This window comes from Nyctereutes procyonoides, unplaced genomic scaffold (assembly GCF_905146905.1).
Source record: "Nyctereutes procyonoides isolate TBG_1078 unplaced genomic scaffold, NYPRO_anot_genome, whole genome shotgun sequence".
Lineage (NCBI taxonomy): Eukaryota > Metazoa > Chordata > Mammalia > Carnivora > Canidae > Nyctereutes > Nyctereutes procyonoides.
In genome coordinates, this window is record NW_026575111.1 from 402 (window position 1) to 26,343 (window position 25,942).

Sequence of the window (25,942 nt, forward strand, 5' to 3'; positions counted from 1 at the left end):
CCCAGTGTTCATCCCGCCAAGAGTTCCCCTCAGTTCCAGTCACCCAGTGACTCCCACCCCCGCCCACCTCCCCTTCCACTACTCCTTGTTCATTTCCCAGAGGTAGGTGTCTCTCATGTTGTGTCCCCCTCACTGATATTTTCACTCATCTTCTCTCCTTTCCCTTTATTCCCCTTCACTAATTTTTATATTCCCCAAATGAATGAGACCATATAATGTTTGTCCTTTTCCAATTGACTTATTTCACTCAGCATAATACCCTCCATGTCCATCCACGTCGAAGCAAAAGGTGGGTGTTTGTCGTTTCTAATGGCTGAGTAATAGTCCATTGTCCTGATATACCACATCTTCTTCGATTCAATGCTATTTTTAAATAAAATAGTTTTGTTTTTGTTACATTGAATTAGACAGCTTATGCTAAATACTTCTTTTCTAATGTTCAATAATCCATCAGGTGCTTATAACACCCAGTATTGATGACATCATTTACCCTCTTTAATATGCATCACACAATGACCCAATACACCCACTAACCTCCCCAGCATTATACCTCATTCTGTTTCCTATAGTCAATGGTATCTCGTGTTTTGTCTCTCTCTCTAATGATTCCTAGTGTTCCCAACTTTAGCCTATGTTACTTTGAAGTGTTACATATATTCAACATTAGACAGAAATGACATGATAGGGCAGCCCCGGTGGCACAGCTGTTTGGCGCCGTCTGCAGCCTGGGGTGTGATCTTGGAGACCCAGGATCGAGTCCCACATCAGGCTCCCTGCATGGAGCCTGCTTCTCCCTCTGCCTGTGTCTCTGCCTCTCCCTCTCTCTCTCAGTGTGTCTATGAATAGATAAATAAAATTGAAAAAAAGAAATGACATGATAATTGTCTTCTGATTGACCTATTTTACTCAAGCAAATACCCTCCAGTTCCATCAATGTCACTGTAAATGGTAGTTTTTTGATATTTCTGATGGCAGAGTAGTCTCCCATTGTATAATTTCCACATACTATTTATCCTTTCTTCTGTTGTGGATATCATGCCTCCCTCCACAGTTTGGCTATTGTGTACTTTGCTGCTATGAATACCGGGGTTCAGGTGCCCTTTGCATCACTGCATCTGCATGCTTGGGGTAAATACTCAGTAATACAATTCCTGGGGCATAGGGAACACACAACAAAGGAAAGAACCAGAGTTAATATTCTCTGCCATAGATCTAATTGAGAGGGATAAAGTAAAAAATCAGAGCTCAAATACAAGATATTGATTTTAAAGTTACTAGTTGCATTTCAGGAAAGCTAAAACACACTACATTATAACATAGTGTAGAAATGAACCAATTCAGTTGTAAATTAAAAATGATCAATTTGAGATACAATCTAAACTAGATGCTCTAACAGCCATGGTAAATGAGGTCGAAGGGAGCATAGGTGACCTAAAAGACAAGATGATAGAAAAAAAGAAGGTAAGGAAAGTAGAGAAACACAAGTAACGGACCATGAAAGGCTTGAAAAATCACTAGTGCCATAAGTTCAAACTAAATTAAAATATTTGGGGTTCATGAAGGGAAGGAAGAGAGAGACGGACAGAACAGATATTTGAGAAAATCATAGCAAAGACTCCTTTTCTTTCTTTTTTTTGAAAGATTTATGTATTCATGAGAGACATAGAGAGAGAGAGAGGCAAAAATTAGGCAGAGAGAGAAGCAGGCTCCATGCAGGTAGCCCAATGTGGAACTTGATCCCGTGTTTCCATGATCGTTCCCTGGGTCAAAGGCATGTGCTGAACAGCTGAGCCACCCAGGAGTTGCAGCAGACTCTCTTTTTCAATAAAAAGACACATCCAGATTGAAAGTGAGGGTGTAAATTCCCACTAATCATGTCAATGAACGAGAAGAGGAAGGAAGAGGAGCAATACTTATAGGAGCTGATCTAGAATTTAAAACAAAGTATATTATAAAGGTTCAAGAAGGATACTATATCATAAAAATTATTTATCCAACAGAATATCTACATTTTCAAAACATTCACACCGCTAACTTTGGAGAAGACAAGTGCTCAAACCTATTAACCCTAAATTTAATGACACTCCTGGCTACTATTACCTTTATAGCGAGGACATTCAATGTCCCCTGACATCAGTGAGAATCATCTAAGCAGAAGCTCTGCAAGAAGCAAGGGGTTTGAGAGACATCCTGGATCAGACATACTTCACAAATATATCGGAGCATTTTTCCCAAAGCAGAATACACGTTCTTCTTTATTGCACGTGGAAAACACTCCAGAATTGATCATAGACATGGTCACAAGTCATGTGTCAAGTGGTACAGAATGGTTGAATTCACTCCATTCATATTCAGACCAATATGCTATGAAACAAGAAGTCAAACCCAATAAAAACATGGAAGGCCCCTAAATGACAATGTGATGCCATCTCACAGCAGTGAGAATGAGGAAAATTAAGAAGACATGAAACAACAAATGTTGAAGTGGATGTGGAGAAAGGGAACCCTTTGCATTTTTGGTGGGAATGTGACTTGGTACAGTCACTTTGCAAAACTGTGTGGAGGTTCCTCAAAGAGTTAAAAATAGAACTGTCCTATGACCCAGCAATTGCAAGCTGGGGATTTACCTCAAAGATACAGATGCAGTGAAATCCGGGACACCTTTGCCCCCTTGTTTATAGCAGCAATGTTCATAATTGCCAAACTGTGGAAGGAGCCCTGGTGTCCATCGAAAGATGAATGGATAAAGAACATGTATTCTATATTTACAATGGAATATTCCTAAGACACCAGAGTGGAAGAATACCCACCAATTGCTTCAAAATGAGTGGAACTGGAGGGTATTATGCTGAGTGAAGTAGGTCAATTGGAGGACAAACATTATATGGTTTCATTCATTCAAGTAATATAAAAAAATGGTGTAAAGAATTATAGAGGAAATGAGGGAAAATAAGTGGAAAAAATTAGAGATGGTGACAAAACATGAGAGACTTCTAAATCTGGGAAATGAACAAGAGGTAGTGGGAGGAGAAGTGGATGGGGGCATGGGGTGACTGGGTGACGGGAACTGAGGGGAACACTTGAGCAGATGAGCCTGGGGTTCTATGCTATATGTTGGAAATCAACCTTCAATAAAAAATATATAACAATTAAATAAATGCACATAAAAGGACATCTTATTGAAGAAGGAATGAGTCAATGAAGAAATTAAAGAATTTAAGCAAGATTTCAATCAATGAACATTAAGTCACAATCATACAATCCAGTATGTCTCTCAAACACCTTGTTTCCTTGTAAAGCTTTGGACACATCAAAAGCCATCCACAAAGGGAATGACGGAGCAATACAGGTCTTCTCCAGGACCTGATTGAAGTGGGAGCATATCCAGTGCATTAGCAGAGTGAAGATGAGGGTAAAACATATTGCCAGGCTGCTTCTCCCCATGTTTCCCCCCTCTCCACCTGCACAGGCCCCGTCCTCAGTCATGGGCTGGTGAAGATGGATGGGTAGACATGTGGACACCTGTGTCTCAAATCTGACCATGCACATCAAAATATCCATGGACAATTGTTAACAGGATGTAAACATCGTGCACATATCTCTAGACCATGGACATGAGGTCCCACAAAAAGGCTCACTGTTCCTCCTACACAGATTCAATCCCCATGCTGCTGGATCCTACGTCCTATCACATGAGGCAGGATATTGATGAAGATTGATGGCAAATCGAACTCGAATAAAAATTATACATTAATCAATCAATTAAAAATATTTTATGAATTAAAAAATAGTATATATTTTTATTTTTCACACCCTTTTCTAACTTGGCTACAGCAACTTCTTGCAATATTCATCTATGAAGGCAAGAGAAACAAAAGCAAAATTGAATTATTGGGAATCCATCAAGATAAAATGCTTCTTCACATCAAAAGAAACAGTCAGCAAAATGAAAAGACAACCTACAGAATGGGATCAGGTATTTGGCAATGATCTAACAGATTAAGGGGTAGTATCCAAGATCTATAAAGAACTTATTAAACTCAACAGCAAAAACAAAAGAATCTGAGTAGGCTCCCAGAAGGGTCAGTCAGACTATAGAAAAAAATAAGAAACCTATGATTTCTATAAAAGTAATCTGCTCTGCAGAAAAAAGAAAATCAAGGGCTGGATGCAATTTATAATTGCACCAGAAATCATCAGGTAATGAGGAAAAATCCTAACCAAGAGCGATGGATGTATGGTCTAAACATTCCAGAAAACTTGTGAACTACAGTAAGGAATATACAAGTAGATAGAACATATTTATTCTCATAGATTAGAAGAATGAATATTGATAAAATATCTATGCTACCAAGAGCAAGTAACACATTCAAAACATCCATATTAAAATATCACCAGAATTTTTCAAAGAGCTAGAGAAAACAATCAGAAAATTTTTAGGGAACCACAAAGAGTTCAAATAGCCAAAGCAACACTGAAAAATTAAAGCAAGGCTGTAGACATCCTGATTCCGGTTGTTGAGGTAAATTACAACGTTGTGATAATCAGGACCCTATGGCACTGGCACAAATACAGACGTATAGATAAATAGAAAAGTCTGAGATCCCAGAAATGGAACCTGAAGTCTGTGGTCATAAATCCTGACAAAGCAGGAAAGCATATCCAATGGAAAAAAGGAAAGTCTCTTCAACAAATGGCGTTGGGAATATTGGAGACCCACATGCAGAAGTATGAAAGGGGACACTTTTCTTACATCATCACAACAATGGACTCAAAGTTGATGAAGGATCTAAATGAGTCGGGAAACCATCAGAATCCTCAGATAAACACAGGCAGCTCCTTTTCTACCTCAGCTATAACCACTTCTAGACGTGTCTCCAAAGGCAAGGGAAAGAAAAGGAAAATGAAGTATGGGGACTTCATCAAGGAAAGAGCATTTTCACAACAAAGGCATCACTCAGTGTAATTAAAAGGCGACCTACAGAATGGGAGAAGATATTTGGTAATGTCACCAGATTAAAGGCTCGAATTCATATGCAAAATGAACGTATCAAGCTCAACAGCCACCAGTATCTCCAATGAGAATTGGGCAGAATTTGCGAACAGACTTCCTGTCCTGTCCTGAGATCCCACATCACACCATATATTAGGGAGCTCATCCTCATGTAAAAAGAAATTCATTCGCTCTCGTAGATTTGCCATATATCAAACAAAATATTAGAAGAAAGTGTCTGACAGAAAAGAAAGAAAACATCAATGCCCCTAAGTCGAAGATTACTGTAGAAATTAGGCAATAATAAAATAAGAGATTTTAAAATCATTCAACAGAAATAAAATAATTTCTTTACATAAACATAATCAACGAGGAAAATCATTCCAAAAAAAAAAAAAAAAACCACTTCAAAGTATGTAATGAACTCAGGGAAAATTCAGGATATCAAATCAAAATAGACCATAAAGTTAATTTCTACGCACTAACAACCAATTTTCTGTATAAAATAAACAAAACTGTCCCCTTTACACTGGAATCAAAAATAAATATTTAAAACTACACTTCTTTAAGGAGAGAAAATGCTCTTTAAAAATGAACTATATTAATGAGAGACTTTCAAAAAGGCACAGAAATGTGAAGATAAATACGTTGATGGTTTAGAACATCATAAATCCACTGTGCCACCAAAAGAAAGTGATCTACCGTTGTGAAGTAATGCGTGTATATAACTTGTAAAGAATTGAATCTAAGACTGGAGCTGACTATATAGTCAGGGGACATGCAAATCGGGTGCTCCCTACACTGATTAAACCAGCTGAGTCCCGACCATAAACGTGGAGAGGAGCCCCAGGTGACACCATTCAGTGCTCAGGGCACAACACAGACAACTCACCATGGAGTCTGTGCTCGGCTGGGTTTTCCTTGTCACTATTTTAAAAGGTAATTCATGGAGAACAAGAGACCTTGAGTCTGTGAGTGGAGGTGAGTGAGCGAAAGAGGGGATGTGGGACCGTTTCCTGACCAGGATGTCTTGTGTCTGCAGGTGTCCAGGGTGAGGTGCAGCTGGTGGAGTCTGGGGGAGACCTGGTGAAGCCTGGGGGGTCCCTGAGACTCTCCTGTGTGGCCTCGGGATTCACCTTCAGTAGCTACTGGATGTACTGGGTCCGTCAGGCTCCAGGGAAGGGGCTGCAGTGGATCTCCAGTATTAGCAATAGTGGAAGTAGCACAAGCTACGCAGACGCTGTGAAGGGCCGATTCACCATCTCCAGAGACAACGCCAAGAACACGCTGTATCTGCAGATGAACAGCCTGAGAGCCGAGGACACGGCCATGTATTACTGTGCGAAGGACACAGTGAGGGAACCTCAGTGTGAGCCCAGACACAAACCTCCCTGTGGAAGGGGATCAGGACCACCAGGGGGTGCACACTCCTCACCACAGCTGTCTTTCCTAATTCAACCATGCCCACACCTCACTTTCAGCCTGTCTAGACACCCATCATCTCATGACATCCCTGTTTGGGGACTTCCTGCACTAATGGAAAAGGCTTGTTAATACTAGGTGCTATTGGATACTCAGAAAGCATGAACAAGTGTCTACTGGCATTCATCAGAAGCTACTATTCCTCTATAGGGAATATGTCAGAGCTCGGTGATTCATGTTTACCTTGTGCTGTTCCCCTGACTTTCACCACCTGACACGAATAATGGATGTCTGTTTCTAATTCAATAGTTTTAATGCAATGTCTAGTTCTAGATACTATGAATCTCTTGACTTCCCCTGGAGATTTCCTAGACCCAACAATTGCACTACTGGGATTTACTACAAAGATAGAGATGCAGTGAAAGACCACGAAACCCACACCCCAATGTTTATAGCAGCAAGGTCCATAGTAGCGAAACTGTGGAAGGAGCCTCAGTGTCCATCGAAAGAATAATGGATAAAGAAGATGTGGTGTATATATGCAATGGAATATTACTTCATTAGAAATAAAGAACACCCACCATTTGCTTTGACATGAATGGAACTGGAGGGTATTATGTTGAGTAAAGTAAGTCAGTCACAGAAGAACGAATATATGGCCTCATTCATTTAGGGAATATAAAAAGTAGTGAAAAAGAGTAAAGGGGAAAGGAGATAAAATAAGTGGGAAATATCAGAGAGGTCGACAGTACATGAGAGACTCCTAACTCTGGGAAAGGAACTCTGGGAAGGAACTCTGGGAAGGGGTAGTGGTATGGGAGGTTGGCAGGGGTAGGGGTGACTGGGTGACGGGCAGTGAGGCGTCACTTGACCTGATGAGCACTGAGTGTTATACTATATGTTGGCAAAGCGCACTGCAATGAAAAATAATTCAGAAATAAAATTGAAGGGAGACAGAACATAAAGACTCCCAACTCTGGGAAACGAACTAGAGGTGGTGGAAGGGGAGGAGGGCGGGGGGTGGGGGTGAATGGGTGACGGGCACTGAGGGGGACACTTGACGGGATGAGCACTGGGTGTTACTCTGTATGTTGATAAATTGAACACCAATAAAAATTAATTTATTAAAAAAAAGAAATAAAATTAAAAACAAAAAAAAACTTCAGATGAGGAATAATACTAACCAAATAGGAAAGGACCTATAGTCTGAAAATTCTAAAATACATATTAAATACATTAAAGAAGACAGAAATATATGGAAAACAAGTCTATTCTCTTGTATTGGAAAAATAAATATTCATATAATATCTATGCCACCAACAGCAATCTATGCATTCCATATGAACCCTATCAAAACACCACCAACATTTTTCTAGGAAACGGAAGAAGCCTAAAATTTGTAACTAAACAGAAAAGATTCTGAGTAGGCAAAAGAATGTTGAAACAAAAAACAAATCAGGGCAGCCCGGGTGGCTCAGCATTTTAGCACTGCCTTTATGTCCAGGGCGTGATCCTTGAGACCTGGAAACGAGTCCCATATTAGGCTCCCTGCATGGCGCCTGCTGCTCCCTCTGCCTGTGTCTCTGCCATTCTCTCTGTCTCTCTGTGTCTCTCATGAGTAAATAAAAAAAAACTTAAAAAAAATCAAAACAAAAGCCATCACAATTCTGGATTTCAAAGTTGTGGTCATCAAGAGAGCATAATAGTAGCAATAGAACATGCACATAGGTCAATGGAATAGAATAGAGAACCCAGAAATGGACACACAGCTCTGTGGTCAACTTATCCTCGACAAAGTACAAAAGACTATCGACTAGAAAAAGGACAATCTCTTCCACAAGTGGTGTTGGGAACATTGGACAGCTGCAAGTAGAAGAATGAACCTGGGCCACATTCTTACACTCCACACAAACATAAACTCAGAGTAGATGAAAGACCTAAATGTGAGGCAAGAAACCATCAAAATCAAGGAGATTTTGTGACCTCGGCCACAAACAGGTTCTTGGTACTCGAATCTCCAAAGGGAAGGGAAACAAAAGTAAAAATGAACTCTATGGACTACACCAAGGAAGGAGCTGTCGTACAGCTGTGGAAACACTCAACATAATTAAAAGGCAACCTAACAACTGGAAAAGATACGGACACCTGTGTAGCTTGAGCATCTGTCTTTGGCTCAGGGAGTCCTAGAGCTCTAGGATTGAGACCAGCATCAGGCTCCCTGTGGGGAGCCCAATACTCCCTCTGCCTGTCTCTGCATCTCTCTCTCTGTCTCTCATGAATGAACAAATAACATCTTCCAAAAGAATAAAAACAATGGGAGAAGAGATTTGCAAATCTATCTCCAGATTATGGCAGGTTTCCAAAATTGAAAAATAAATTACTCAACTAAACAACCACAAAGTGAAAACTACAATCAGAAATGGGTGGGAGACATGAAGAGACACCGGTCCTGATTTGAGTTGTCAACTCTCACTGTATATTAGGTAGGTCATCCACATGCCAAATGGAATTTATTGTCTCCTCTAGGTCTGCCTTATATCAACTGCATGATTGGAACAGACAATGCATCCTGAAGACAAGAGGAAAATACTTTCTGCCCCAGACTGGAGGACCTGCCAAAAAACGTAGCAAGAAAACCACTTTAAAAAAAAGAAAACTCGGTAACCTGGAAAGAAAATAATTAGTTTTCCTATGACAATATCTTAATAGTCTATGAGTAAAAACCTTACATAAAAACTGGAAGAAATACCTCATGAGCTCAGAAGAAAAATCAGGATATAAAATCAGCAAATAAAGATATATTCCTACAAAATAACAATTTACATATTCAAAATAACAAAATAATCCGATTTACACTGGCACGAAAAATAAATATTTAGGATTAAATTTTACTAATAAATTGAAATTTCTCCAGAAAATGACCTATATTGATGCGTGTCTTTGGAAATACACGCAGAAACTCAAAAAGAACTGAGCTGAGAACTTCATAGAGTCAGAGGACCATCTACACAAATTGCTATAGAATTGTGGTGCAACACTTGTGCTGGCTTTTAAATACATGAATGTAAGTCTGGAGCTGGTTATATAGTCAGAGGACATGCAAATAGGGACCACCCTCCACTGATTAAACGAGGCCAGGCCTGACCCTGTGGCCGGGAGAGCAGTCCCAGCCCCAGGATCCCCAGGTGACCCTATTCAGTGCTGAGGACACAACACAGACAAACCACCATGGAGTCTGTGCTCGGCTGGGTTTTCCTTGTCGCTATTTTAAAAGGTAATTCATGGAGAACAAGACACATGGAGTCTGTGAGTAGAGATGAGTGAGAGAAAATGGGGATGTGGGACAGTTTCCTGACCAGGATGTCTTGTGTCTGCAGGTGTCCAGGGTGAGGTGCAGCTGGTGGAGTCTGGGGGAGACCTGGTGAAGCCTGGGGGGTCCCTGAGACTCTCCTGTGTGGCCTCCGGATTCACCTTCAGTAGCTACGGCATGAGCTGGGTCCACCAGGCTCCAGGGAAGGGGCTGCAGTGGGTCGCACACATTAACAGTGGTGGAAGTAGCACAAGCTACGCAGACGCTGTGAAGGGCCGATTCACCATCTCCAGAGACAACGCCAAGAACACGCTGTATCTGCAGATGAACAGCCTGAGAGCCGAGGACACGGCCGTGTATTACTGTGTGAAGGACACAGTGAAGGGACCTCAGTGTGAGCCCAGACACAAACCTCCCTGTGGAAGGGGATCGGAACCACCAGGGGGTGCACACTCCTCACCACTTCTGTCTTGAAGGCCCAGGAGCAGGTGCAGAGGGAGGTTCTGGGCAGGTTTCCTGTCAGTGTCTGGGCTTCCTCTCCAAGGAGCAGTTTCCCCCAAGGAGTCTCTCTGAACACTTGATTGTGTGTTTACCTCTTCAGTCTCTTCTTAGAGACCTAGAATTGAACTATACCACTTGCACTTACTTGTACTTAACTTTTCCTGACCCGAAATTTTAATCAATTACAAATAACTCCATTGACATCATCTGAACCTTTTCATGAGTCCTAGCGGCACTCACTGTGGATCACAGGACCCCAAGCTAACATGCTGTCTTGCACATCTTGGTATAGAGGAATCCCCAATCAACACAAGAGAAAAGAGACATCATACAAAAATTTTAATAACAGCCTGGGGTGAGAGTGATTCCCAGCATGACATGGTAGGGAAGTGGACTCAGAGGTCATTCACACACACACACACACACACACACACACACACACACAATAATGAGAGTATAACCTTTCATCACCTTCACCTTCATGTCTGATGAGAGCCAGGCCGGCCTCTCATCATGTCACAAATGCCTGTATGGTGCCAGGGAATGACACTGGCTCTGGGTGTGTGTTGTGGGCCAGTGGTGGGTACGGAATCCAGCTCCAGGAAGGGCTTGTGTGGAGTTAGTGTCCCAACTGCATCAAAAGAGGGAACTCCTGGGTTATTGTTTGATTTCTTTTCCTTTGGGTGGAGGAGAAGAATGAGGAAGGAATATCAGGGAGATACCTGTTAATAAAGACTGGATATGGTGTGAGGAATTTCACTAAACCAGAGTAAAACTGGAAGGAAAAATGAGAAACATGGTCATTCTCAGTAGACAAGTGTCTGAGTCATATGGAAAGGAGATGAATAATATATGGAAGCGGCACAAAACTTTAAATAATAATACAAATAGGCCAAGATCCTACCCAGCTCTCAGATGGAAGCTGTCCTCTTCCCAAGGAACCATCTGGTCCTGAAGGTCATGTGTACTTGGTGTGCTCAGAGACCAGAGGCTTCTACTGGACCATGAGGATCCTCAGGGAGAGGAGCTGGATTGAAGGACCTTCGACCTGCAGGCAAAACTCATGGATCCTTCAGGTGCTTACGTCAGTTCACTGGTTGTGACCTTTACCATCCCTGTGGTGACACCTAATGCCCATGTGATGGGGGAGGAGGTGGAGCCTTAGGGACCACTTAGGTTAGGAGGTACAGCCTCATGATGGGATCAGGGCATTAATACACCAGGACTGGGAAAGCTCCCTGCACCACGGCTCCATGTGAGGTGACTGGGAAAGGATGAGGTAGGATATGGGCGCTCTCCAGACAACACAGCTCCCTGCACTTGGACCTCAGATGACCCAGACACCAGATCTGTGAGAATGAGTGTCTGTTGTTTGATCTGCCCAGCTCATGTATGATGTTCCAACAGGGGCGCAGGCTTAAGTAATTTTTTTCTTTATTTAAATTGAATTATCCAACATTCACTCTACCCTCAGTGTTCATCACATCAGGTAAACTCCTTAACTCCCATCACCCAGTTACCCCATTCCCCACCTCCTCCCTTCCAGTGACCCTCATTTTTTTCCCCAGAGTTAAGTGTCTCCATGATTTGTCTTCCACTCTAGTCTTACCCCACTAAGTTTCACTCCTTCCCTTATGGTCTCTTTCAATATCAATGAGACCATATCATTGCCTTTCTGCAATGGATTTATTTCTCTCAATATAATGACTCCAGTTCCATCCATGTTGACGGAAACATTATTTCATGTTATCCATTATGTCTGACGGGTATGTAATATCCCATTGTATATATAAAGCACATCTTTTTTTTGTATATTTTTTATGGGAGTGCGATTTGCCAACACATAGCATAACACCCAGTGCTCATCCCATCAAGGGCTCCCTCAGGGCCTGTCACCCAGTCACCCCCATCCCCCGCCCACCTCCCCAACCACTACCCCTGATTCTTTTCCCAGAGTTAGGAGTCTCTCAACTTCTGTCACCCTCTCTGATATTTCCACTCATTTTCTTTCCATTATCCTATAATCCCTTTTACTGTTTTTTATATTCCCCAAGAATGAGACCATATAATGTTTGTCCTTCTCCAATTGACTTACTTCACTCAGCATAATACCCTCCAGTTCCATCCACGTCGAAGCAATTGGTGGGTATTCGTCGTTTCTAATGGCTGAGTAACATCCCATCGTATACATAGACCAGAGCTTCTTTATCCGTTCATCTGTCAATAGACACTGAGGCTCCTTCCACTGTTTGGCTGTTGTGGACTTTGCTGCTGTGAACATTGAGGTACAAGTGTCCCTTCGTTTCACTAAATCTGTGCCTTTGGGGTAAATAGCCTGTAGTGCAATGGCTGGCTCCTGGGCTGTCTCTATTCTCACGTTTTCAGGACATTCCATTCTGTTTTCTGTAGAGGCTCAACAAGCCTAATTCCCTCCAGGAATGAAAGAGGCTTCCACTTTCTCAATATCCTCCCTTATATTTATTGTTTCTGGCCTTTTTACTTTATCCATTCTGAGTTGTATAAATGGGATCTTAGTGTGGTTTTCATTTGTATTTCTCAGATGACAAGTCATGTGGATCATTTTTGTCCTCTGCCTGTTGGCCATTTGTCAGTCTTCTTTGGAGAAAAGCCTGTTCAAGTATTCTCCCCATTTCTTGACTGGATTGATTGTTTTGTTGGGTGCTGACTTTGTTAAGGGAATATCTTGTCCTATTCTGTAGGCTGCCTTTAGATTTGTCACCTGTTGCATTGTTGTGCAGATTCCATCTTGATGAAGCCCTAACAGTTTATTTTTCCCTTTGTTTCCTGTGCCTTTTGAGAGGTGCCTTGGTAGCAGTCCCTGAAACTGAGGACAAAAAGATGCTACCTGAATTCCCCTCTAGGATTTGGATGAATTGCAGCCTCAGATTTCAGTGTTTCATTATTTTGTGATTATCTTTGTGCTTGGTGCAGCAGAATTGTCCACTTTCATTCTTATGCAGGTGGATGTACAATTTTTTTCAGGTCCTTTGTTGATGTGTCTTTCCTTCATTAGATATTTTTTTCTTGCTTTTTGAGGAGTAGTTGCCCACAGAGCTCAGGGTCCCTTTCTGCGCTCTCTGCTCTGTTCAATTTGTCTATGTGTTGTTTTTGCAGGTACCAGACTATCTTGATGATAAAGGCTTTATCATAGAGCTTTCCTGCAGACATTGTTATGCCCTCCAGCTGTAGTTTTGTTTCTGTTGGTTTTTTTTTTTCCAAAATGATTCTACCTGTTTGGCAACTTAGGAAAGAAATTGAAGAAGACACAAAGAGATGGAAAACATTCTGTGCTTACAGATTAGAACAACGGATATTGTCAGGGCACCTGTTTTGCTCAGAGGTTGAGTGTCTGCAATTCGCTGGGGTTGTGATCCTGAGGTCCTGGGATGGTGTCCTGCATCAGGCTTTTGGAAGGGAGCCTGTTTCTCCCTCTGCCTCTGTGACTTTCCTGAATAAATAAATCTTTAAAACAAATAAAAAATATTGGGGATCCCTGGCTGGCTCAGCAGTTTGGTGCCTCCCTTTGGCCCAGGATGTGATCCTGGAGTCCCGGAATTGTGTCCAACGTTGGGCTCCCAGCATAGACCTGCTTCTCAGTCAGGCTGTGTCTCTGCCTCTCTCTCTCTCTCTCTCTCTCTCTCTCTCTCTCTCTCTCATAAATGAATAAATAAAATCTTTAAAAAAAAAACAAAAATAAATCCTGTGAAAATCTCTACATTGCCCAGAACCTTCTACATATTCTTTTTTTTTTCCTTCTACATATTCAAAGCAATCCTTGTGAAAGCATCCTGGACATTTTTCACAGAGTATGAACATATAATCCTAAGATTTTTATGGCACACACAGAGACATTAGGGACACATGGATGCACTGGCATGGCCCTGCTGTATTTGTTGTGAGTAGTATCACGTAACCACCCTCATCCAGTGAAGGGTGCATTTCTCACCTGGAACTAGGACTAATCTGTTGCAAACCATCGGTATCTGTCAAAAAGTCACAGTGGACACACTGAACAGGAGAACAATGATACAAGAGAGTCAGATATACTCAGACACTTTGGAACTCCAGTTTAAGGATGTTCTGTTATAACATTTCCAGAAGATGAGGATGTGATGACCCAGTGGGATTTGTGTCTCACCATCACCTTACAGGGTTGTGTTGTACTGATGGCTGTTAGGTGTGTCCCTTGTCACTGGATGAACATTTGGTGCCCCGTGTCCTCATTTAAACCCACCTGCATCTGTGACTCTGCCTCCGGACATGAGATCAGTTTCCCTTTAGGATTTCCTCAATGGAACCCCTCATGGGTCCTACAGGACTTATTTGGCCTTTATCATATTATTTAAATGCAATCATTTCTGTCATGGAATTTGCAACAACCAGGTAACATGACCCGGTTATGTCAATATCTAACAGCTCTACCATCCTATTCCATAGTCTACATGTGAACTTACATGACAGTGAAGCTATTTCAGGGAAGGTAAGTCCACTCATGGTCAGCAAGGCAGGGGAGCAGCTCTGAATGCTCAGAAGCAGGGCATTGGTTGGCTGTGATGATTTCATCAACATTTATACAAATAGCAGCTGTCCCCAGACATGAACATTCAGAAAATAGATGTGAGATGATAGAGCAAGGGATGGAGCACACAGTTCCTCTTGCAGTGTGCAGCCCTGGACCTGAGCTGGGCTTACATGGATGTCTAAATGCACAGTGCAATTGGCAATGGATTGTTATCATTTGCTGTTTGTGTTGTTTCCTCTGTAGATGCTCACACCCCACCATGCTGAAACCTGTCTTGGGGTATTGTGACTCTTCCTGGCTGCATTGGAGAGCCGTTATGAACATGGCCTCCTATCTCTAGCCTGGGATTGAATGTTTGCACCCCGGAGTCTTCAGGGAGCCCTCATAGGAGAGGCATAAAGCCCTTTCTGTCCTCAGTTGACATCTGAATCATGTGTTCACCATACCTGTGTCTGGGCTGGTGTATCTCAGGCACATGAATGGATCTCTAAACGACAATATGAAAGGCTCTGTAGTGTGGACCTGGGCTCGTCCTCTGAGGGCTTGTCACGAGAGAGGGTCTAGTTTCTGCCTGCTGGTTTCAGAATAGAGGTCACAGGACCACACAGCGTTCAGTTTATGGAAACAAAGCACAACGCCTGCACTCAGACCAATGTTCACACGTCTATAGGTTCCAGTCCTTCTTCAACATGCATCACATTGTGCTACTTTTTCTTCTTGGCACTTTCTCCTGTCCTTAGATCCAGGAAATATCCCTATTTTTCCATTTGAGCACCATCATGCCAGGTCCGTCCCCCGCAGGAGTAGAATTGTACAAGTTCATACGTTCCTCTCTTGTCCTTAAAATCCTTGACAGTAGCGTCTGCAAGCAACCTCCCTCCTGCTGTCCTCCTCATGGTTGTATCTCCCCAATGTCAACACCGCACAGCTCCAAACTCCAAAACCTGCTCAGTATTCTATTAGGAGTCTTCCTGTTGTTTTTTTCAACTCTGATCGATTTCATGGATGTTCGAAATGATTCAATAACTATCCAGCTGTTTCAGGGTTGTGACAAGCCCCGAGTCCCCTAAATCTTCTGACATGTTAACTTCTCTCTCCCATGTTTTCTTATACTAAAGATGGTGTGGTGAATTTTTTCTGATTTATATGTTGGAGGTGAACTTTGGACCCTGGTGTTTTGTTTCAGAGTATCGTAAACTTATTTTCACCCCTACTCTGATTCTGGATCCTAAGGACTCATTTTTGTTTGTACAAGCCTACTGAGTATTGTACTAATATTATATTATGTTTCAAGAAGTAATTATACACATATGTGGTGCATGCACATAAGGTCATCCAACAAGTGACATAAGGAGCAATGCACCACCTGGCAGTGGGACTGGGGCTTCAAGGAGGGCAGAGATGCTCCCAAAGGACCAGAATTGCAGGAATATTATTGGCAGGACTCCATGTCTCTGTGCAGGTGGACACAGGCCATTTGGGTGGTGGGCTCTGCTTGCAGTCTTCCTGATCATCTGATCCATTCAAAGATGGAAAGGGGGGTACCCGGGTGCTCAGCAGTTTAGTGCTGCCTTCAGCCCAGGGCCTGATCCTGGAGATCAGGGATCGAGTCCCACATCAGGCTCCATGCATGGAGCCTGCTTCTCCCTCTGCCTGTGTCTCTGCATCTCTCTCTCTTTCTCTGTGTCTCTGATGAATAAATAAAACATTAAAAAGACAAAGATGGAATTGGCTAGATTTGGAAACAGAACAGAAGTCCTGTATGCAGCCCGCAGGGTCAGGGGGACTGATCGAAGAAAACCAAAATTACGGTTGACCAGAGGCACAAATTGAAATTGGTTTGAAACTGAAATTTCCTGCTGCATTTGTTATCAAAAATACCTGATAAATCCGTAGAAGAGGTTCATGGTAGATAGTTTTCTTCTCTTAGATGGAATATAGTATCTGAATGTAAAAAGAATTCATGAAAAACTTACAGTTGCAAAGCAGCACCATACTGTTAGTTTAGGAGGGATAAGAAAAATAGAAATATAGGGTATACAATGGAAAATGTTCATTCTGACACGAGTTTATTATATCCCAATCTCTGCTTGAATGAGCTCATTCTGCATCAGGTAAGCTCATCAAAGCGATTACAGAAGATCACAGAGTTAACTGCAGTGGAACACAGTGACTGAGTTGTTAGAGACTTACAAATAGAACTGCATTACCTGAAACCCTCTGAAATTCAGCTAAATTCTAAATTTAGAATTGCAGGAATATTATAGGCAAGACTCTGTGTCTTTGTGAAGTGGACACAGGCGTCTTTTGGTCGGTGGACTCTGCTGGCAGTCTTCCTGATGCATGTGATCCATTCAAAGTTGCAATGTGTTAGATTTGGAGACAGAAGACAAGTCCTGTACATAGCCCATAGGGTCAGGGGGAATCATCCGAGAAATTCAAAATTAAGGTTGATTAAAGGCATAGATTGAAAGAATTGAAACTGAATTTTCCTGCCACATTTGTTATCAAAAATACCTTTCATCAAAATACATCATTTTTTTAATAATAAATTTGTTTTTATTGATGCTCAATTTGCCAACATACAGAAACAGCCAGTGCTCATCCTGCCAAGTGCTCCCCTCCGTGCCCATCACCCAGTCACCCCAACACTCCGCCCACCTCCCCTTCCATTACCCCTTGTTCATTTCCCAGAGTTAGGTGTCTCTCATGTTGTGTCACCCTCACAGAAATTTTCACTCATCTTCTCTCCTTTCCTTTTATTCCCTTTCACTAATTTTTATATTCCCCAAATGAATGAGACCATATAATGTTTATCCATTTCCGATTGACTTTCTTAATCAGCATCACACCCTCCAGGTCCATCCATGTCAAAGCAAAAGGTGGGTATTTGTCGTTTCTAATGGCTGAGTAATATTCCATTGTATACATAGATCACATCTTCTTTGATACAATAATATTTTTATTTATTTTATTTATTTTTTATAATAAATTTATTTTTATTGGTGTTCAATTTGCCAACATACAGAATAACACCCAGTGCTCATCCCGTGGAATGCCCACCTCACTGCCCATCACCCATTCACCCCCACCCCCCACCCTCCTCCCCTTCCACCACCCCTAGTTCATTTCCCAGAGTTAGGAGTCTTCATGTTCTGTCTCCCTTTCTGATATTTCCCACACATTTCTTCTGCCTTCCCTTATATTCCCTTTCACTATTATTTATACTCCCCAAATGAATGAGAACATATAATGTTTGTCCTTCTCCGATTGACTTACTTCACTCAGCATAATACCCTCCAGTTCCATCCATGTTGATTTCTAGCAGCAATGTCCACAATAGCCAAACTCTGGAAGGAGACTCGATGTCCATCGAAAGATGAATGGATAAAGAAGATGTGGTCTATGTGTACAATGGAATGTTACTCAGCCATTAAAAATGACAAATACCTACCCCTTGCTACAATAATATTTTTAAATAAAACGGTTTTGTTTTTTGTTACATTGAATTAGCCAACTTATACTACATACTTCTTTTCTGATGTTCAATAATGCATCAGGTGCTTATAACACCCAGTATTGATGACATCATTTACCTCTTTAATGCACATCACACAATGACCCAATAGACCCACTAACTTCCCCAGGATTATACCTCATTCTGTTTCCTATAGTTAATCGTTTCTCATGTTCTGTCCCCCTCTCTAATGATTCCCAGGCTTCCCAGCATTAGCCAATGTTACTTTGAAAGGTTACGTATATTCCACGTTAGACAGAAATGATATGATAATTGTCTTCTGATTGATTTATTTGACTTAGCAAAATGCCCTCCAGTTCCATCAATGTCACTGTAAATGGTAGGTATTTGATATTTCTGACGGCAGAGTAATATCCCATTGTATATATTCCACATGATATTTATCCTTTCTTCTGTGGTGGACATCATGTCTCCCTCCACAGTTTGGCTATTGTGTACTTTGCTGCTATGAACACTGGGGTTCAGGTGCCCTTTGCATCACTACATCTGTGTGCTTGGAGTAAATACTCAGTAATACAATTCCTGGAGCATATGTCACTCACAGCAAAGGAAAGAACCAGAGGTAATACACACTGCCATAGATCTAATTAAGAAGGATAAAGTAAAAAATAAGAGCTTGAGCAAACGATCTAAAAACCTTTAGGGAACCACAAAGACCTCCACTAGCCAAAGCAATCCTGAAAAAGTAAAGCAAAGCTGGAGACATCCTGATTCTGGTTGCAAGGTAAATTACGACGTTGTGATCACCAGGACAGTATGGCGCTGGAAAAAATACAGACATATAGATAAATAGAAAACTTTAAGAAGCCATAAATGGACCCAGAATAGTATGGTCAAAAAATCTTGACAAAGCAGGAAAGACTAACCAATGGAAACAAAAAATCTCTTCAATAAATGCCGTTGGCAATATTGGAGAGCCACATGCGGAAGATGAAAGTGGACACTTGTTTTACATCATTCACAACAATGGACTCAAAGTTGATGAAAGACCTAAATGTGAGTCAGGAAACCATCAGAATCCTCAGGAGAACACAGGCAGCACCTTTTCTACCTCAGCTGCAACCACTTCTAGACGTGTCTCCAGAGGCAAGGGAAAACAAAGGACAATGAACTATGGCGACTTCATCAAGGAAAGAGCATTTTCACAGCAAAGGAATCACTCAAAGTAACTAAAAGCCACCTAGAGAATGCGAGAAGATATTTGGAAATGTCTTATCAGATTAAAGGCTCGAATTCAAATCTAAAATGAGCTTATCAATCTCAACACACACCAAAGAGATAAATCTCCAATCAGAATTGGGCAGAAGTTGTGAACAGACTTCCTGTCCTTCGTGAGGTCCCGCACCACACCATATACTAGGGAGCTGATCCACGTGCAAAAAGAAATTCATTTGCTCTCCTAGATCTGCTATATATCAGACAAAATATTAAAGAATCTGACAAATAAAGGGAAAATATCTATGCACCTAAATCTAAGATTACCCTTGAATTTATGCAATAATAAACTAAAAGATATTAAAATCAGTCAACAGGAAGTTAAATAATTTGTTTGCATATACATAGTCAACGAGGAAAATTATTTCAAAAACCAATTACAAGTAACTAACGAGCTCAAAGAAAACTCAGGATATAAAATCAATATAGAGAATAAAGTTATCCTACACACTAACAACAAATTTTCTGCATCAAATTTACAAAAAATCACCTTTACACTGGTACCAAAAATAAATATTTATCATTAAACATCATTAAGTACAGAAAATACTGTTTAAAAATGACCTTTTCTAATGAAAGACTTTTAAAAAGGAACATAAATGCAAAGATAAATACGTTGATGGATTAGAACATCGTAAATCCCCTGTGAACCCAAAAGAAACTGATCTGGGGTTGTGAAGCAATCTTTGTATATAACGTATTAAGAATTGAATCTAAGTTGGTAGGTGACTATATAGTCAGGGGACATGCAAATAGGGCCCTCCCTCCGCTGATTAAACCAGCCCAGCCCCGACCCTGCAGCTGGGAGAGGAGCTCCAGGCCCAGGGTCCCCAGGTGACCCCATTCAGTGCTCAGGACACAACACAGACAAACCACCATGGAGTCTGTGCTCTGCTGGGTTTTCCTTGTCGCTATTTTAAAAGGTAATTCATGGAGAAACACATACCCTGAGTCTGTGAGTGGAGGTGAGTGAGAGAAACAGGATGTGGGACCGTTTCCTGACCAGGATGTCTTATGTCTGCAGGTGTCCAGGGTGAGGTGCAGCTGGTGGAGTCTGGGGGAGACCTGGTGAAGCCTGGGGGGTCCCTGAGACTCTCCTGTGTGGCCTCTGGATTCACCTTCAGTAGCAACTACATGAACTGGGTCCGTCAGGCTCCAGGGAAGGGGCTGCAGTGGGTCGCAGATATTAGCGGTAGTGGAAGTAGCACAAGGTATGCAGACGCTGTGAAGGGCCGATTCACCATCTCCAGAGACAACGCCAAGAACACGCTGTATCTGCAGATGAACAGCCTGAGAGCCGAGGACACGGCCGTGTATTACTGTGTGAGGGACACAGTGAGGCGACCTCAGTGTGAGCCCAGACACAAACCTCCCTGTAGAAGGGGATCGGGACCACCAGGGGGTGCACACTCCTCACCACTTCTGTCTTGAAGGCCCAGGAGCAGGTGCAGATGGAGGTTCTGGGCAGGTTTCCTGTCGGGGTCTGGGCTTCCTCTCCATGGAGCAGTTTCCCCAGGGAGTCTCTCTGGGCTCAGGATTCTGTGCTTATGTATTCAGTCTCTAACTTACACACCTTGTTGTCATAGAAAGAGAAATATTCCAACGTCCAAAAATGACAGTGCCTCTTGCTTTGCTTATTCCTTCTGATTGGCATAATATTGGCATAATATTCTGTTGTTCCATACACGTTGATGGAAATGGTACCTATTAATCCTTTCTGATGATTGAGAAATATCCCTCTGTACTCTCTGTTAATACCAGTTTATTACCCATATATCATTTACCACAACTTCTCCTTTAGAAGAGTCCCAGCTGTATACATGGAATATGAAACAACCACCCAGCACACTGTGCATTTATTTTATTTTATTTTGCATATTTTTATTGGATTTCAATTTGCCAACATATACCATAACACCCAGTGCTTATCCCACCAATTGCCCCCCTCACTGCCTGTCACCCAGTCACCCAACCCTCCGCTGACCTCCCCTTCCACTACCCCTTGTTCATTTCCCAGAGTAGGGATTCTTTCATGTTCTGTATCCTTCCCTGACATTTCCCGCTCATTTTCCTTCCTTTCTCCTTTTTTCCCTTTCTCGATTTTTTACATTCCCTGAATAAATGCGACCATATGTTTGTCATTTTCCCATTGACTTACTTCACTCAGCATAATACCCTCCAGTTCCATGCATGTTGTTGCAAAGGGTGGGGATTCCTCGTTTCTAATAAGCAAGGATTTTAGAAACAATATAAAGTTCATGCTGGTCATGACACTACAAATGGCTCAAAAATCAAATGGAGAGAAGACGGAGTGTAGGTGTGACTTCAGTCTTGAACCACTCTCACAGAATCAATATCAGTGTGAATCTGGGAAAGCAAGGGACCCCAGAAGTACATTGTGAGGATGTGTAGTCTGAAGAGCCTCCCACATACACACAGACATGAGAGTACAAACCTTTATCACCTTCATCATCGTGTCTGTTGAGAGCAGGGCAGGCCTCTCAGCACGTCATAATTGCTTGGATTTTGGAAGGACACTGGCTCTTGGTGTGTGTTGTGAGACAGTGGTACGGAATGCGGTCCTCCCCCAGGAGGGGCTTGTGTGGAGTCAGTGTCCCACCTGCATCAAAGGAGGGAATTCAATGGTTCCTGCTGCATTTCCCATGGGTGCGGTGGGGAGGACTGGTGATCAAAGGTGTCAGCAGGTGACACTCAAAGATACGGTGTGATGACCAATTAAACTAAACTATTATGAAAACTGAGAGAACAAAGGTGGGGGAGGTCTTTCCACCTGCAGGGAATAACTCATGGATCCTTCAGGTGCTGATATCAGCTCACTGTGTGTGACCTCTACATCCCTGTTTTGGAACCTAACATCCATGTGATGGGAGGATGTGGTGGGGCCTTAGGGGAGCACTTAGGTCAGGAGGTGCAGCCTCATGATGGGATCAGGGACCTTATACACCAGGACTAGGAAAGCTCCCTGCCTCTGGGCCCCATATGAGGTGACAGGAAAAGGACGGGCAAGGACGTGGGCGCTCTCCAGATACCACATCTGCCTGCGCCTGGACCTCAGACATCCCATACTCCAGAGCTGTGAGAATGAGTGTCTGTTGTTTAATCCACAGAGTCTGGGAATGCGGTGACATCACCCAGAAACACAAACAGGGTCTCACCTCTTATTTGTCCTTTACAATCTGGTCCCAGGAAAACACTCAGGTTATGACAAAATAGAGCAAGAAACCCACACCTGGACTCACTGTCCTCAGCCACCGTCCAAACCTTTCAAAATGGCAAAGAAATAAGTCAATTGGAGAAGGACAAACATTATATCATCTCATTCATTTGGGGAATATAAAAAATAGTGAAAGGGAAAAAAGGGGAAAGGAGAAAAAAATGAGTGGGAAATATCAGGAAGGGAGACAGAACATGAAAGACTCCAAAATCTGGGAAATGAACTAGGGGTGGTGGAAGGGGAGGTGGGCGGGGGATTGGGGTGACTGGGTGACGGGCACTGAGGTGGGCACTTGACGGGATGAGCATTGGGTGTTATTCTATATGTTGGCAAATTGAACACCCATAAAAAATAACTTTATAAAAAAAATGGCAAAGAGGAATTCAAAATCCCCCTTTGCAGAGGACATGATATTTGTATCTAAATCCCAAGAGACACCACCTAAATTTTCTAGAAATGACATAGCAAAGTAGCAACATGGTAGGAGACAAAACCAAGGCCTAGAGGGCAGCTGAATTTGTACACAAAAACAGTGAGAGTGATAAAAGAGCAATTAGGGAATTTAACTCATTTACAATGGTGCCAACCATAAGATTCCTAGGAAGAAACATAACCCATGAGGTAAAGGATCTGTCCTTTAAATCTAGAAAAAAATTTTTAACGAAATAATTGAAGACACAAAGAAATGGAGAAGCATTCCATGCTCATGGATCAGAAGAATAAACATTCTGAAAATGCTACCCAGGGCAATCTAGGCATTGAAAGCAATTCCTATCAAAATACCACAAGCTTTCTTCCCAGTGATGGAATAAATAATCCTCAGATTTCCATAAAATCAGAAAAGAGCTCCAATAGACAGAGTAAGGTTGAGAAAGAAAGCCAAAGCTGGGAGCATCAGAATGCCTGCTTTCAAGCTGTTCTACAAGCCTATGATTATTAAGACGGTGCAGTTCTGGCACAAAAACAGACACATAGATGAATGGAACAGCATAGAGAACCCAGAAATGGACCCTCAAATGTACGGTCAATAATCTTCGACAAAATAGGAAAGAATATCTCCTGGGAAAATAAAACATTCTCAAAAAGCATTAGCATGGGCAGGATTGAACAGCCCCTGTAGAAGAATTAAAGTGTAACAATCTCTTATACCAGATAAAAAATGAAGTCAAAATGGTTAAGAGATCTAAATGTGAGACAAGAATCCATCAAAAACTCCATGAGGAGAAGACAGGGAACAAGTGTTTGGAACATAGCCACAGCAGTTACTTGCATGTCATGTCTATAATGGTGAGAGAAACGAAAGAATAAATGCATTTTGGGAGCTCCATCAAGAAAAAAAATTGTTCTGCAGAGCAAAGGAAACTGTCAACAAAACTAAAACACAACATACAGAAGGGAAGGTGATATTAGCAAATGACATATCAGACAAAGGGCTTGTATCCAACAACTATAAAGAACTTATCAAACTCAACATCCAAGAACACGTAATCCAGGCAAGAAATGGTGAGAAAACATGAACAGAAATTTCTCTGAATAAAACCTTCATATTGCCAACAAGTCGATGAAAAACATGCTCCACATCATTAGCTATCAGGAAAAAACACAACCGAACCACAATCAGTTCCCACTTTAAAAAACAGAGAATAGCAAAAATTAATGAGAAAGAAAAGATCAAATATAGGAGAGGATGTAGATAAAAGGAAACCCCCTTGCACTGGGAGTGCACTGGGAATGTTGGTGGGAATGTGAAGTGGTGCAGCCACTCTGGAAAACTGTGGAGGTTTTTTTCTCAAAGACTTAAAAATAAGGCTACCCTCTGACCCAGCAATTATACTCCTGGGGATTTATCTGCAAACTACAGATGTAGTGAAAGGCTGAGACACCTGCACCCCAATGTTTATACCAGCAATGTCCACATTGTCACATTCTGGGAGAAGCCACGATGAACTTTGACAGATGAATTGATAAACATGCTACGATTTATATATACAAAGGGATATTTCTCAATCATCAGAAAGGATTAATAGGTACCATTTCCATCAATGTGTATGGAACAACAGAATATTATGCCAATGGAATAAGTCAATAGAAGAACAATCACCAGGGTTTCAGTCACATGTGGAATATGAGAAATAGTGAAAGGAATCATAAAGGAAGAAATACAACTGAGTTGGGATAAATCAGAGAGGAAGACAAACCATGAGAGACTCCAATCTCCGGGACTCGAACAAAGGGTTGCAGAAGGGGAAGTATGTGGTGGGACATAGTTCCTTGGTGACGGGCACTAAGGAGGGAACGTGGCGAGATGAGCACTTGGTGTTAATATATGTTGGCAAATGGAACTTACATAAAATATTGAATAAATAAATGAAAGACACATTATTAAAGAGAGATGACATTATGCAATAACATGCCAACAAATTCAGCAATCTCAGAGAAATGGGTGCCTTCCTATTAATGTAGAAACAACCAAATCTGAAACAGGAATGAAGAGATAAGCGGTACAGACCCAAAACCGGGAAATGAAAGTCAAACATATTTAAAAGTCTTCTAACAATCAAAAGTCCGGGGACAGAGGGCTGTTCAAGGGAATGCAACACGTATTTAAAAAGAATTAATGCTCTCCGGAAAATGTTCCCAAAATTAGAAATTAAAGGAAACTTCCAAACTCATTCTCTGAGGGCAGCATTACCTGGACCTCAAAAGCAAAGATCCAACTTAAAAGGAGAACTATATACTAATACACTTGGTGGATATGGATGTAAATTTCTCACCAAGATCCTAACCAACAGGATCCAACTGTACGTTCATAGGATAATTCATCATGAACAAATGGGATTAATTTCTGGTCTGCAAGGGTAGTTCAGCAACTGCAAATCAAACAGTGGGATGTGAGTCATTAATAAAAGAAAGGATAAGGACCATCTAATCCTCTCAACTGATGCCCAAAAAGCTTTTGGCAAAAGCGATTATACTTTCTTGACAAAAACCTCTTGCTGTGTAGAGATAGGGGGACACATTCAAAATCATAAAATCCATCTACAGCAGACACATGGAGAATGTCATCCTCAACAGGGAAGGGTTCAGAGCTTTTCCCCAAAGATCAGGAACAGGACAGGGATGCCCACCATCACCACTGTTCTTCACCATAGTGCTAGAGGTCCTAGCCTCCACAATCAGACAAC

General features: G+C 41.8%; 3 gene segments (V, D, J or C); all 3 read left to right on the forward strand.

Moving 5' to 3' along the window:
• Positions 1–5,849: 5,849 nt before the first annotated feature.
• Positions 5,850–8,988, forward strand: LOC129514834 (immunoglobulin heavy variable 3-74-like). The segment is given in 3 exon segments: positions 5,850–5,932; positions 6,036–6,362; positions 8,942–8,988. Coding segments are annotated over 3 exon segments (420 nt in total).
• Positions 8,989–9,580: 592 nt separating this feature from the next.
• LOC129514855 (immunoglobulin heavy variable 3-74-like) lies at positions 9,581–13,436 on the forward strand. The segment is given in 3 exon segments: positions 9,581–9,689; positions 9,793–10,103; positions 13,362–13,436. Coding segments are annotated over 3 exon segments (432 nt in total).
• A 6,900-nt stretch (positions 13,437–20,336) lies between these two features.
• On the forward strand, positions 20,337–20,896 carry LOC129514837 (immunoglobulin heavy variable 3-48-like; the record flags this gene model as incomplete). The annotated part of the segment is given in 2 exon segments: positions 20,337–20,445; positions 20,547–20,896. Coding segments are annotated over 2 exon segments (396 nt in total), but the record flags the coding sequence as incomplete, so codon positions are not given.
• Between the last annotated feature and the right edge of the window lie 5,046 nt (positions 20,897–25,942).